This window comes from Jaculus jaculus, chromosome 6 (assembly GCF_020740685.1).
Source record: "Jaculus jaculus isolate mJacJac1 chromosome 6, mJacJac1.mat.Y.cur, whole genome shotgun sequence".
NCBI lineage: Eukaryota > Metazoa > Chordata > Mammalia > Rodentia > Dipodidae > Jaculus > Jaculus jaculus.
In genome coordinates this window covers 15037325-15049543 of record NC_059107.1, presented here as the reverse complement: position 1 = coordinate 15049543, position 12219 = coordinate 15037325, and the positions used below count along the sequence as shown (strand labels likewise).

The 12219-nt window shown below is 42.5% G+C and overlaps 1 protein-coding gene and 1 pseudogene across 4 annotated transcripts in view; one reads left to right on the top strand and one right to left on the bottom strand.

The window, feature by feature from the left end:
- Positions 1 to 1490, top strand: part of Ebf1 (EBF transcription factor 1) — a 410419-nt gene extending 408929 nt beyond the window's left edge. For all 4 annotated transcript variants that reach the window (XM_045152065.1, XM_045152064.1, XM_045152063.1 and 1 more), the window contains exon 16: positions 986 to 1490. In XM_045152065.1, coding sequence (XP_045008000.1) covers positions 986 to 1017 — 32 coding nt within the window. In that variant the 3' untranslated portion in view covers positions 1018 to 1490. The remainder of the gene's footprint in view (positions 1 to 985) is intronic.
- Positions 1491 to 6959: 5469 nt separating this feature from the next.
- Positions 6960 to 8119, bottom strand: LOC123461472 (annotated as a pseudogene).
- Between the last annotated feature and the right edge of the window lie 4100 nt (positions 8120 to 12219).

Sequence of the window (12219 nt, the reverse complement as noted above, 5' to 3'; positions counted from 1 at the left end):
TGCATTCACACTCACAGCTGTCCCGCCAGAATTCCCTCTCAGGAGCTGAACTCAAGCTCAGCACTCGACATAAGTAATTTTATCTTAATTGCTCATAAGTCAGAGTGCTCAGATTCATTGCAAGTTCTAGCAAGGTGGCTGAAGGTTAAGGGCAGCACCTTGGGGGTATACAGTCAGAAGTGGGAAGACCAGAAGTGGAACATTCTGGTCATCCCTGTGTGGCCTCTTCACTCCAAACCCATTGAGGGAATTTGGGATTCCTCAAACAGAGCATATCTCAGCATTCCTGCACTACTGGTCAGATCATTCCTGAAATCCATAATGAAGAGGGGAGGGGAGAAAAGACATTCTACAGTTTCATGCTAATTTTTCCTCTCCACTCATGGCTTCTCTCAACATTTTTATCCCCAGCGACAATGCCTGCTGCGACTGGCATTTCCTTCTCCCCCTTGAGCTGAATCCAGAGGCCCTCAGGTGGTTGCCCTATTGGTCAGTCTGTGCTAATACCGAGCACAGGGACAGCGGTGGGCGTTTTGGAGAGATCACTGGCAACTGTGACCAGCCAGCTCTTTGTTTTATATTTTGGATGTGAAATGGAGGGAAAGCGCAATGACAAATTGAGAATCTTTGCTCCTTTGCAAGGTCTGAGGCAGTAACTTTCCCCATGGTATTCCAACTATGCAGTGTTCCAGTTCCCAGTTCCATTTTAAAATTGAAGTCAGATTTGGATGAATGTTTAGGATATTCTATTCTGTCAAAGACACATATAAATGCTGATATAATTTTTAATAAAGTACATGTATATTTTATGACAAAATTCATTTCCAAGAAGATGAGAGCACATCTGTAGTTAATATTCAATCAACAAAGTCATGCGTGGGTGTCTTATTTTTTTTCTTTATAGTTTCTCTGCCCTCCCCCCCCCCCATCCCTTTGGTGAGATGTTTGGCTACAAAACATTGACTTCTGTCTTCTCTTTCCATAGCGATATCTGGCATGATTGTTCCTCCCATGTGAAAGAATTGCCTTGAAGAATTTTGTTAATGAAGAGGTTGGATTCTGCTACAAAAGTAATCTGATACAAGTCCCAGAGTGGAACTTTTAACTCAGGCCTTTTTAAGAGGAATCACAATAACTGCAGATTTTTAAACAAACAAAGTCACTGACTTGCAAATACTGAAATTGGAAGGGTCTGCAAGTGCAGGGTGTGTTGGTTAAAGTTGTGCCCCCAAGTATCTGGGGGATATATTTATTCTGTATTGATAAAAGCGAATCCACTTTCTCTCTCTCTTTCTCTCTTTTTTTTTTTAAAGCTTAACTATGAGATCATTTGTCTTTTATAAACCATAAAGCTATACACAAGGGACACTATAAATAAAACTCCATGTTTTAATTTATGATGTTTTTAAAGCTGTGTAAGGGGAGAATGAAGTGGTGATATTTGCAAAAAAAAAAAATAAAAATAAAAATAAAAAAGGTAAAGAAAAAAAGAAAAACAGAAAGAAAAAAAAAAAAAGCTTGTATGGGACAGAATAGGAATGCCAGTTAGATTTTTTAGAATACTAAGGGTCGGCTTTTGCGCCTTAAAGCATATCCAATGGTAGTTAGCTCAGACAGTGCTTTTCCTGTATCTAACTTAACATGCCATCCCTTAGCAGTGCAAGCTTATTTATCTCTTTTGTATAGTTGTCTTAAGTAACTGCGTAATAAATGCAGCCTGGAAAGTTAAAAAAGTGATGTAAGTGACCACATTTCTTCCCTTGTACTAAAAAAAAAAAAAAAAAAAATCCAGTGCCTCTAGACAGATTGTTAAAACTGCGTCTTTAAACCTAATCTCTTTCTTTTCCCCACATCAACTTTTCTGAAGCCAATGGCCTCTCGAGAGCTTGGTGGTACTCACGCTGAGTGAGAGCAAGAATGTCCTCTGAGACTGCGTGGATCAGGGTCCAGGCACAGAGTCCGCATATGCCCCCCAGTACCAAGCCAACATCTCACTCACCTCACACTCCAGGACTCACAAGATTAGCGTTTACTCATCCTAGAATCCCGTATGCTTATACCCATGTTCAAAGACAAAAACAAAACAAATGGACAAGAGACTGGGCAAACGTCTCCATCAGGAGAGGTCCTCCACCGGTGGACCCTCAGCATTTGTAAACTAATAGATGAAATCAACAGGTAAAGTGGTTTGTAGTTCAGAGTAAATGGAAACTGGGGGAGGAAGAAGCTGGAGACCTCTGAAGCCTGGCTTTCTGTGGGAACCTTAGCTCTCATTTGGGAAGTGTTCTTAGACATGAGAATTATAGCAAAGATTTAGCAAGGCTCTGAGGATGCAGTTGCCTCATCATTTTTCCTTTGCTGTTGTGTTTTTGTATGTAGTTATAAATACTGTAGATTTTTTCGTGATTTTTTTTTTGCCAAAGTTGTTATTCTATTTATACATTTTAATGTCTTAAGATGTTTTTCAATCTCACACGAAAAAGATTTTACTGCGTATTTTGCAAAGAAAAATGCTCACTACCTTTAGCTTGCACATACTTGCAAAGTTAATTAAAAAGCTTTTGTTTCAATGGTTTTTTTTTTGTAAAATATCCATATAAATAATGTATTTATCTTTGGAATTTGTACATTGCTTTTTCCCTTCTCCCACCTGCAGTTTATTTTATTGTGTATGTTTGCTATGTGAAAAGTGCGTATATGTTTGGTCACCTACAGTTGTATTAGCTGTTTTAATGTGATTTTTAAACATTTCATTTATAGTTATTTTTAGTATTGTTTTAAACCATGCTTCAGTTTTTTTTATTTCCACCCAAAAGCCATTGTCTATTTTTGTATTATTTGTAAGTTAAGAAGTTTTTTCCAATATATGGCAAAAATAGTAGCATATTATTCTTGTAGCATTTAGTTCTGTAGATTTTTAAAAAAATTTGCTTTGGAAGCTTACAAAAAAACTTAATGCTCTTTTACTCTATTAATATGCATGGAATCTCTCCCTTTGGAGTGACGCATTTTGTGCATTAAATTTGGGGGAGAAACTTCATAGAAATCAATGAACATACTTTCTTTCTTAAGTCTGCTTGTATATTTCCTCTGTCTTTCACATAAATATAAACCAGCAGATTGGATGCCTTAACAATGCAAATCATATTCATTTCACTTGTACATTGTAACCGTGCACCAGAACTGTCAGCCATCACTAACATTCTACGGAAAAAAAGAAAAAGAAAAAAAAAAAAAAGAAATCGAAAAGCACAAAAGAACTGTTTTGTTACCTTAAGACAATGTAACTTTTTCTAGTAGAGCAAGAAATCATTTACAACAATGCTGCATGCCCCATATGGATTTTGCAATGATTTTCACTAGACTGTCAGAGCGCGATTTTTATGGGTTGGGGTGGGCAGGGGAAGGGTGTTGTGGGAGGGAAGGGAGGGAGGGAGGAGAGCTGATTTTTCATGGTGAGAAATAATAATAATGATGACTAATAATAATTAAAAACTGGAAAATGTAAGCAAGGTTTAGCATTGCTTCTCGGTACTCAGAAAGGTTGTCTGAATTCGTGTGGTAAGCGCTGGCCTGAAGAGGAACACAGTTTAAAGCCATATTTTGTCTGGTGAGCCCCTTAAACTGTTTGCAAAGGAACAGACAGTGAGCCGGTAAGCTGTCTGACTCAGACCCTAGCAAGAGATGCCACCGATCTGTTAGCCATTTGCCGTGGTTAGAATTGTTCTTGAAAGCCCAAAGAGCCTTTAAATTCTGTACCATTTTTGTTTGGTTGCTTCTGTTTGTATTGATTAGATGGAAAGGCATTCTGGCCCTACGAACCTCGTTCTTCTACATGAAAGTGTCACAAGTTCTTTAAAATATGCCCCCATAAACACAGAATATGGCTGTGAGAAGAAAATGGAGTGGAGGATTAAATTCAGATTTCCGTTTTGGGGGAAGGATCCGGCTTGTGGATGACTGGATATCATGCCATGCCCGGCCTCACTGTAGGAGGATGCAGCTTCATGAAGTCATCTCTCAATCTACTAACCTTTCACCTTCTTATCCAACCTTTTTCAATAGACACACACTGTACAGTCCAATTGTTAGAGACCCTAACTACTGTAGAGATTGTTATAATTTTTTTTTTTTTTGCAAAAATTCAAGCTGTAAAAACTTTTCAACTTTCACAATATTTAATTAAAGTTACTTCCTGTCTGTGATGGCAGCTCTTAGTTGCGTATTCATTTCTCTACTCCCCTTGAGCCAAATTCAACATGATGCAAAAAGCCTGCATTTGCTATTACTCAGACCCGTATTGTTACTCAGAATAAAGGACACCTACTTTCTTTCCTTGTAGGGCCTCAGGGATTTGCCCATCACAGATGCAAATTGAACACGCACAGCACGCTGCTGCCCTCTGCCGGCACCATCCTGGTGTGCATGTGCCCATGCAGGCCCACCAGAGAAGCCAAGAGCCCCAAACATTTTATCTATCAAAGCATAAGATTTCCCCCTGGGAATCTAGGAACTGGCCATTCTAAAAGGCTCGTCCTCATACTACAAGCCTGGACCAAGATCTTCTTGTAAGACTGCTAATTAATCCCAGAGAGCCTTTTGATCAATTATGTAGCCTGGCTTATTGATGAGGCAAGTGTGAATTCATAACCTTAAGTGTGTGTGTATATATATGTATTATTTTCAACTTTGTATGGCTAAGACACTTTTTAGTGTACAAAACCACATTTTTCCAGAGTACAACATTCCATAGAGCCCCAAGAGGTGCGCATGCATGTCAAATTGTCTCAATTTTGTTTTCATCATAATAACAAGTTTTCCAATTGCACAGCACATTATGCTTTTCTTACTTCTGTGATTATTGGACCTGATAAGGTTCATGGTGCTTATAAAATGCCTTGAAGCTCAGCAAATAGTCAGAGACCAACAGAAACTTGATGGCCAGAGCTAGTAGGTCATACTCATTTGTGCTGAAATATAGTACAATCTCAGGTAATGAAAGACTGTAAAGTGTAAGCAAGGAAACTGCTTTCCTGTTTGTGTGCACAAAGTATTGTTACGTGTGTATGCGTGTGGTGTATATGTTGGTGCATGTAGCATTGTGTTATATGTGTGTATGCAGGTGTGTGCACCTCATGTGTGCACATGAGCATTGTGTGTGCATGTAATGCCATGTTATGCTATAAAAGCACATAATGTATGTGAGTTGTATGCCTCATGTGTGCACGCATGTGTGCATGTAATATTGTGTTATGTATGTATGCATGTCATGTTTATATGTGTACAAATGTGTGTGCCTCATGTGTGCATGCACCTGCGTGTGTGTGTAGTATTGTGTTATGTATGTGTATGCATTTGATGTATACATATGTGTGAGATGTGTGTACCCCATGTGTATGCACGCACACATATGTGTAGCATTGTGTTGTGTGAATATGCATTTGATGTATATGTGTGTGTGAGATGTGTGTGCTTCACACAAGTGAATGCATAGGTGTGTGTAGTAGTATGTTTTGTGTATATGCATTTGATGTTTACATGTGTGTTTGAGATGTTTGTGCCTCATAGGTGTGCATGCAAATGTGTGTCTTGTGTGCACACACACATGTGTACATCATGTAGTATTGTGTTACGTATGTGCGCATGTGGTGTGTCTGTGCATGTGATATGTATGTGACAGAGGTGTTGGATGTCCTCTACTGCTTTCCACCTTATTTCCCTGAAACAGTGTCTCTCACTGAACTCGGAGCTTTCCATGTTTTAATTATTCTGGTTGACAACAGAGCGCCAATAATTCCTGTCTCTGTCCCATTCAGTGCTGAAGTTTCAGACATGTCCAGCTGTGTGTGTGTATGCTGGGGGTGAAATTCATACCCTCATGCCTGTAGCAGCAAGTGCTCTTACCGGCTGAGTTAGCTCCCTAGAGCCACTGCCTTCCTATCTTAAAAGAGGAATTCAGACTGCTCTCCTTGAGCACCCTACATATATTTTTGAAATTCTGTTTTAGATGGAGATAAAAATTGAACAAAAGGTCCCTGTCCTCCGAACACTGACAGTCTCAGACAAGACAAATTTGAACTCACGTCCTGCTTGCCTCCAATGGTTAAACAGTGTGAAGCAGTTCTGCTATAGTGCTCCACTGAATAAAAACACTCTCACATACAAGCTTCTATATTCTTTTTTTTTTTTCAAACTGTATCCAGCTTTATTAAAGATACTTTTCATGAACAGTCATGGTATTTCAGGCAGGACATGGGCAGACACTCAGTAACGGTATACAAGAACTTTCAAACTCCCTTCTTGTATGGACTACCAAAATCAGAAAGCCACCATAAAATCCAATGAAGTCTTCATGTGATGCTCAGAACAGGGGAGTTTAGAGTGAGGGTTGACATTTCACATTAAGCATGTTGTTTTAACAACTTTTCACAAGCCGACCCTGACTTTCAGGAAATGAAATGAAAATGGAAGGATTATTAATCTGAAAAATCCACAATCTTTTAGAAAAGGCACCACAGCTCTTGAGAGAAACACCGTCATCTCAGTGATGTCACTGCAGAGTCCAGGTCATCTGACACACTGGCAGAACCAGTGTGAAGGGGTCAGGTCCCAACAGGTCTCTGGTCTTAAGGGAGTTAAGTCTATGCTGATGGTGGAGGGCGGAACATAAAAATGGACTTTGAGTTTTCTCATGCCATGAGGCATCTGTGCCAAGGTTGGCTACTGTGTCAACACAAGGGAATCCCTCCTCCCCAGAGCCAAGGGGAATCTTTCAAAATTAGCAGGGAAAGGTGTTTTCCTGTCACTCCAGCTTGGGAGACCTTCCGTTAGTGACACTTGTTCCACCCCCTCCCCCCAAAACAATGAAGTGTTCTGTGTGCTAACAACATAGCTTTAAAAAAAAAAGTAAAACAAAATTCTGCATTTTTATAAAACTTGATAAAAATAGTATTTCAAACTGTACAGTCACCAGAAGTACACAATTATCAAAAATGCACACACTTCACTTGGCATCTCCGGCACCTTCGGCTTTCTGTGCCTGGTCTGTTTTGGCATCTCCGTTTTCTGCAGGGTTATTCCCTCCTTGCCAGCGTCAGCTTTCCCCCTTTTCCCTTTGGGTACCTTCTCTCCCTTCTTTGCAGGGGTCTTTTTAGGCTTGAGCTCTGGCTTTGGAGGAGCAGGTTTAGCAGATAACCTTGCAGATCTTCTCTGTGGTTCGTCCTTCACCTTGGCTCTATCTCCTCTAGCATCTCCCTCAGCCTTTCTTTTGGGAGTGGCGGCAGCGAGGGCGGGGGGGGGGGGCAGGGATGTAGCCGCTGAATGCGGGGGTGCAGCGGCGTGCGGCTTTGGTCAGTCCTGGGGTCGTCCTCGCTTCTTCTTCACACTGCTCCAAGCTTCTATATTCTTTTTTTTTTTTTAAGTTTTTTGGTTCATTTATTTATTTATTTATTTGAGAGCGACAGACATAGAGAGAAAGACACATAGAGGGAAAGAGAGAGAATGGGCGCACCAGGGCTTCCAGCCACTGCAAACGAAGTCCAGACGCGTGCGCCCCCTTGTGCATCTGGCTAACGTGGGACCTGGGGAACCGAGCCTCGAACCGGGGTCCTTAGGCTTCACAGGCAAGCGCTTAACTGCTAAGCCATCTCTCCAGCCCAGCTTCTATATTCTTTAAGGCTTACTTCTTGACAAAATTCCTTCCTTCCTTCCTTCCTTCCTTCCTTCCTTCCTTCCTTCCTTCCTTCCTTCCTTCCTTCCTTCCTACCTTGTGTATGGCACCAATAGAGAAATGGTTGATGTATTATTTTAGACTATGATATGCTGTCGTTGTTGGAGCTTATACTAGAGTAAGAAAAAATGACATGAAACAACACCCGCAGTAGTAATTAACAAAGCATCCAGACATGTTCAGAACATCCGTGACTGTGGTCTGACGAAATGTGAGGCTTCCAGAGGAAGTGGCGGCTCAGGAGAGATCGGAAGGGACAGTAAGACCCTTACGTGAAGGGAATGAGGGCCGGTGTAATGACTGACCTTCGGGGTGCCTAAGATGTATTGAAGAGCGGAAAGACTTGCATGAGTGAAGCACGCAGATGGCCACGGTGACCCTGTGGAGCATGGGGAGTTCAGGTCACGTCACGCACTGAGCACTCATCGTGGTTTTTGAACTGCACTAGATGCCAGGCTACACTTGGGCCATTGGTTGTAGCACGTGCCCGGCGGGGCCCAAGGCAAGCAAAGAAATTCACACCCCCATGTTTGTCCAGAGAGACGGCACTGGTTCAAAACACGAGAGGCCAGCTGAGGGTCATCCACACAAATGGCATGGCTCTGGGGCCACCAGCATGTGCACGTCCGTCCACTGAGATTATTTGCCTTCTCTAGACGGTCATGCCCTCGCCAGAGTGGGGGCCCGTGATACTCACCTTCAACATCTAAGAAATTTCAGTTACATTACTAGGCTTTAGGGAGGGGTCTTTTTATTTTCTAAATGTTGACATCTAATCTCAAAATAACACTTCAAAAACAGAGTATTAAACCGGGCGTGGTGGCGCACGCCTTTAATCCCAGCACTCAGGAGGCAGAAGTAGGACGATCGCCGTGATTTCGAGGCCGCCCTGAGACTCCATAGTGAATTCCAGGTCAGCCTGGCCAGAGTGAGACCCTACTTCAAAAAGCAAAAACAAAAACAAAAAAAAAGAGTATTAGGCAAAATAGTCTATGATCCCCTAGAGGGTCAGTCTGGGTCTCGTGGAGAGGAACTTCGTAAAGGCAGTCAGTGCATAGCCACCCATGCCTGGAGAGTGAAGGCTGTTGCCAAGAACAGGGCGCTGGAGCGGTGCTCTGCGGAGGACCAGGAGGTCTCCAGACATGTCAAAGGGGAAGCAGGGAGTCGGAGAGATGGCTCAATGGATAAAGCACTCGCCACATAACTCAGTACCTGAGTTTGGAAGCCCAGACCTCATTTAAAAGCCAGGCGTGATGGTGGGCTTCTGTAACCCTGGCGCACTACAGTGGAAAGGGGAGCAAAGACCGCAGACTTTCCCAGCAGCTCATGTGCAGAGCCGTAGTCAGTGAGTCCCGTGCTTCAAAACTGGTGGAAGGCTAGTGCTGGACTGACAGCTGTCCTCGGACCTCGATGTGCAGCAAGCACACATGCACCGGCACATACACACACACACACACACACACACACACACACACACGCACACACACACATCATTTTTACTTTAAAAAAAAAAATAAGGGAAATTAGGTAATAGAAAGCTCTGGTCAAGCCAGGCATGGTGGAACACACCTTTAATCACAGCACTTGGGAGGCCGAGGTAGGAGGATCACTGTGAGTACGAGGCCAGCCTGAGACTACAGAGTGAATTTCAGGTCAACACGGGCTAGAGTGAGACCCTGCCTGAAAAAAAAACAAACCAACCAAACAACAACAACAACAACAAAAACAAGCAAGTAAACAACCAAAATTCCCTGGTCAGTGTTTGACTCTATGAAAACTAATGGCAATAGGAAAATAAGAAAGTAGAACCTTGTTAAAAAGTTCCAATTCTCTTCAGGTGCCATATTCAATGTACAATATGTTTACCGGTTAAAATTTATAATAAAAAATATGGGCTCTTTTTGTCTTGTAGAAAAACCCTCATGAATGAATTCATTTTTAATCCCAAAATTTTAAAGACATGAACTCTCTCCAACCTTCCATGTCCCGGATCACTCACACTGTCAATATTGGAGCTGTTATCTCCACCCTTCCCACACCGTCAGTTTCTCATGCTTCAGCATTACGCTCTGGCTAGCCCACATAGCTGAGCCCCTGGGAGGGGGAACCAAGTCTGTCTGCCTTCACATGGCTTTCCATCTGCCCACGACCCTGCACTAGCTGCCAGCACTCTTCTCCATTGATATTATCTCAATGCCCATATCACAACAGATATTTATTGCACTGATAACACAACAGAATCATCTATGTTGTGGGAAAGGGGTCTAATTTTTAATTTTAGAACTGTCATCTGGGTAGCTATAAGAAGAAACCAAAAGTGACAGAGGAAACTGAGAACCCCCAGAAGGCAACTGGATTGGTCCAGGCAAGAATGAATACTTTGGGATGGAGAGATGGCTTAGTGGTTAAGACACTTTCCTGCAAAGGCTAAGGACCCAGGTTTGATTCTCCAGTTCCCACATAAGGCAGATGCACATGGTGGCTCATGCATCTGGAGTTCTAGAGTTCATTTGCAGTGCTAGAGGCCCTGGTCTGTCCATTCTCTCTCTCTTTCTCTCTACCTTCCTCTCTCTCTCTCTCTCTCTCTCTCTCTCTCTCTCTTCTCTCTTCCATTTTCTCTTTTTTCAAATAAATAAATAAATAAATAAAAATTGAAAAGGAATGAATAGCTTGATTTAAGAGGATGAAAGAAAGAAATTGGGACTAATGTTAAATAGATGGTAGAACCATCAGGGTTGATGGTGGACAAAATGTGGGGATTTGTGGAGAAGACAAAAGTCGTAATAATAGTTGTTATGTTTTGCTGTGCTTGGCATGAACCCAGAGCTCACATATGCTAGGCATGTACACTATTACTAAGATCTGTGTCAAGCTTAATGTTCAGAGTTGTTTCTTTTTTAATTGAGAACGTTATCACCTGAACATATTGCAAATTAGTCATGTTCCTATCTATTTACATTCTTTGGTCCCATCCCACCTTCATTCCACTGAAGACCCTCCGCAGTGGGGTTATTGGCAATCTTTGTGGGTCATGAATGCACCAGTCCGTCTCTGAGGAGGTGGGGGGGGGGACATTGCCTCAGAATACATCTTCTCACCCTGTGGCTCTTCAATTCTTTCTGGTTCCTCTTCTAAAATGTTCCCTGAGCTTTGGAAGTTGTGTTAGAAGCCTCCTTTAGCATTGAGCTGTCAGCAGCCTCTGGTTTGTGCTTTGATGGGCTTAGAGTCTCCTCAGTGTCTACCATTATCTCCCTGGTAAAGGGTTCCGGGCTAGCAGAGAGAGCAGCACTCCTGTTTAATCCGCCACTTCCTCTGGTATGTCTCCTAGGCTCTGGGAGATGTGACAGAGATGACTAGTCTCAGGCCAGGCAGCAGACTTTCTTTTCTTGTCATACTGACGGTGCCTTGGGTCTCTCTGATATTACTGCCATCTGTCAAATGTGCTCAGGGTTTTGACAAGGAAAACTGCTGTTTAAGAAAAGGTTGGCTTCTCTGGGTTGGGGCCTGGCTATAGAGCTGATCAGGAAATCTTCCCTTCTGCCTCATTTGCTTTCCTTCCCTCCTTCAAATGTGTCCCTCTCCTCTAGAGGTTTCTATATTTACATCAGGAATGAAACTCAGTCTCCGGAACTGGAAATATTTTGTTACTTTTTTTTTTTTTTTTTTTTTTTTTTTGTAAGCTGAAGCATCAAGCAGTTTATCTCTTCTCTCTGGAGAGTTATGGTACAGTGGGACTGATTTTATCTGCTTAGCATACATTTTTCCCAGTGATTGTAGAATTTTCACATTCTATATTAAGAACCAAAGTTCTGAACCCTGAAGTTAACCTCAGGCCCAGTGACTGGCCTTCTGCAGGAAATATTCCGGGGCCAGGAATTAGCCTATCAAGAAAATTTAGTACTCTACAAAGACGTCATTGAAATGTCGATGAAAAAAGAAGCAGGCCTACTGGAGATGACTCATTCAGTAATAATGATGGCTCCAGGAGAGCAAGGAGCCATCTTGGAAGTGTGTTTACTCAACCTCTTACTGAGGATGTCTCGTGCCATGGGCTTCCCTGATGCCCAGGGACACAGCTATGGCAATTGACCTGTTTCCTTTCATGGCTGTCTAGAGGTGATAGAGACACGGATCATACAGTCTTACAAACACGATTATACTCCATGACAAATGCTTCTGTGACCCTGACGTATCTGAGTGCATGTGGCTCTAAATCTGCATGAAGCTGAGCTAGCACAACAGCCAAAACCAATCAAACAGCAACTGAGTTCCTTATGCCTATCCTTCAAAGTCCACAGCAGGCCTGGGGACATGGCTCAGTGCTTAAAAGCACCCTCCACACAGACTTGGCGGCTGGAGGTCACATCCCCAGAACTCACGTAAAGCCGGACACAATGGCACACGTGTCCATGGCAATGGGTGGCAGAGACAGAATTCAAAAGCTGGCAGGCCAGCTAGTCTACCATTCACAGTGGCAAACAACAGGAAAG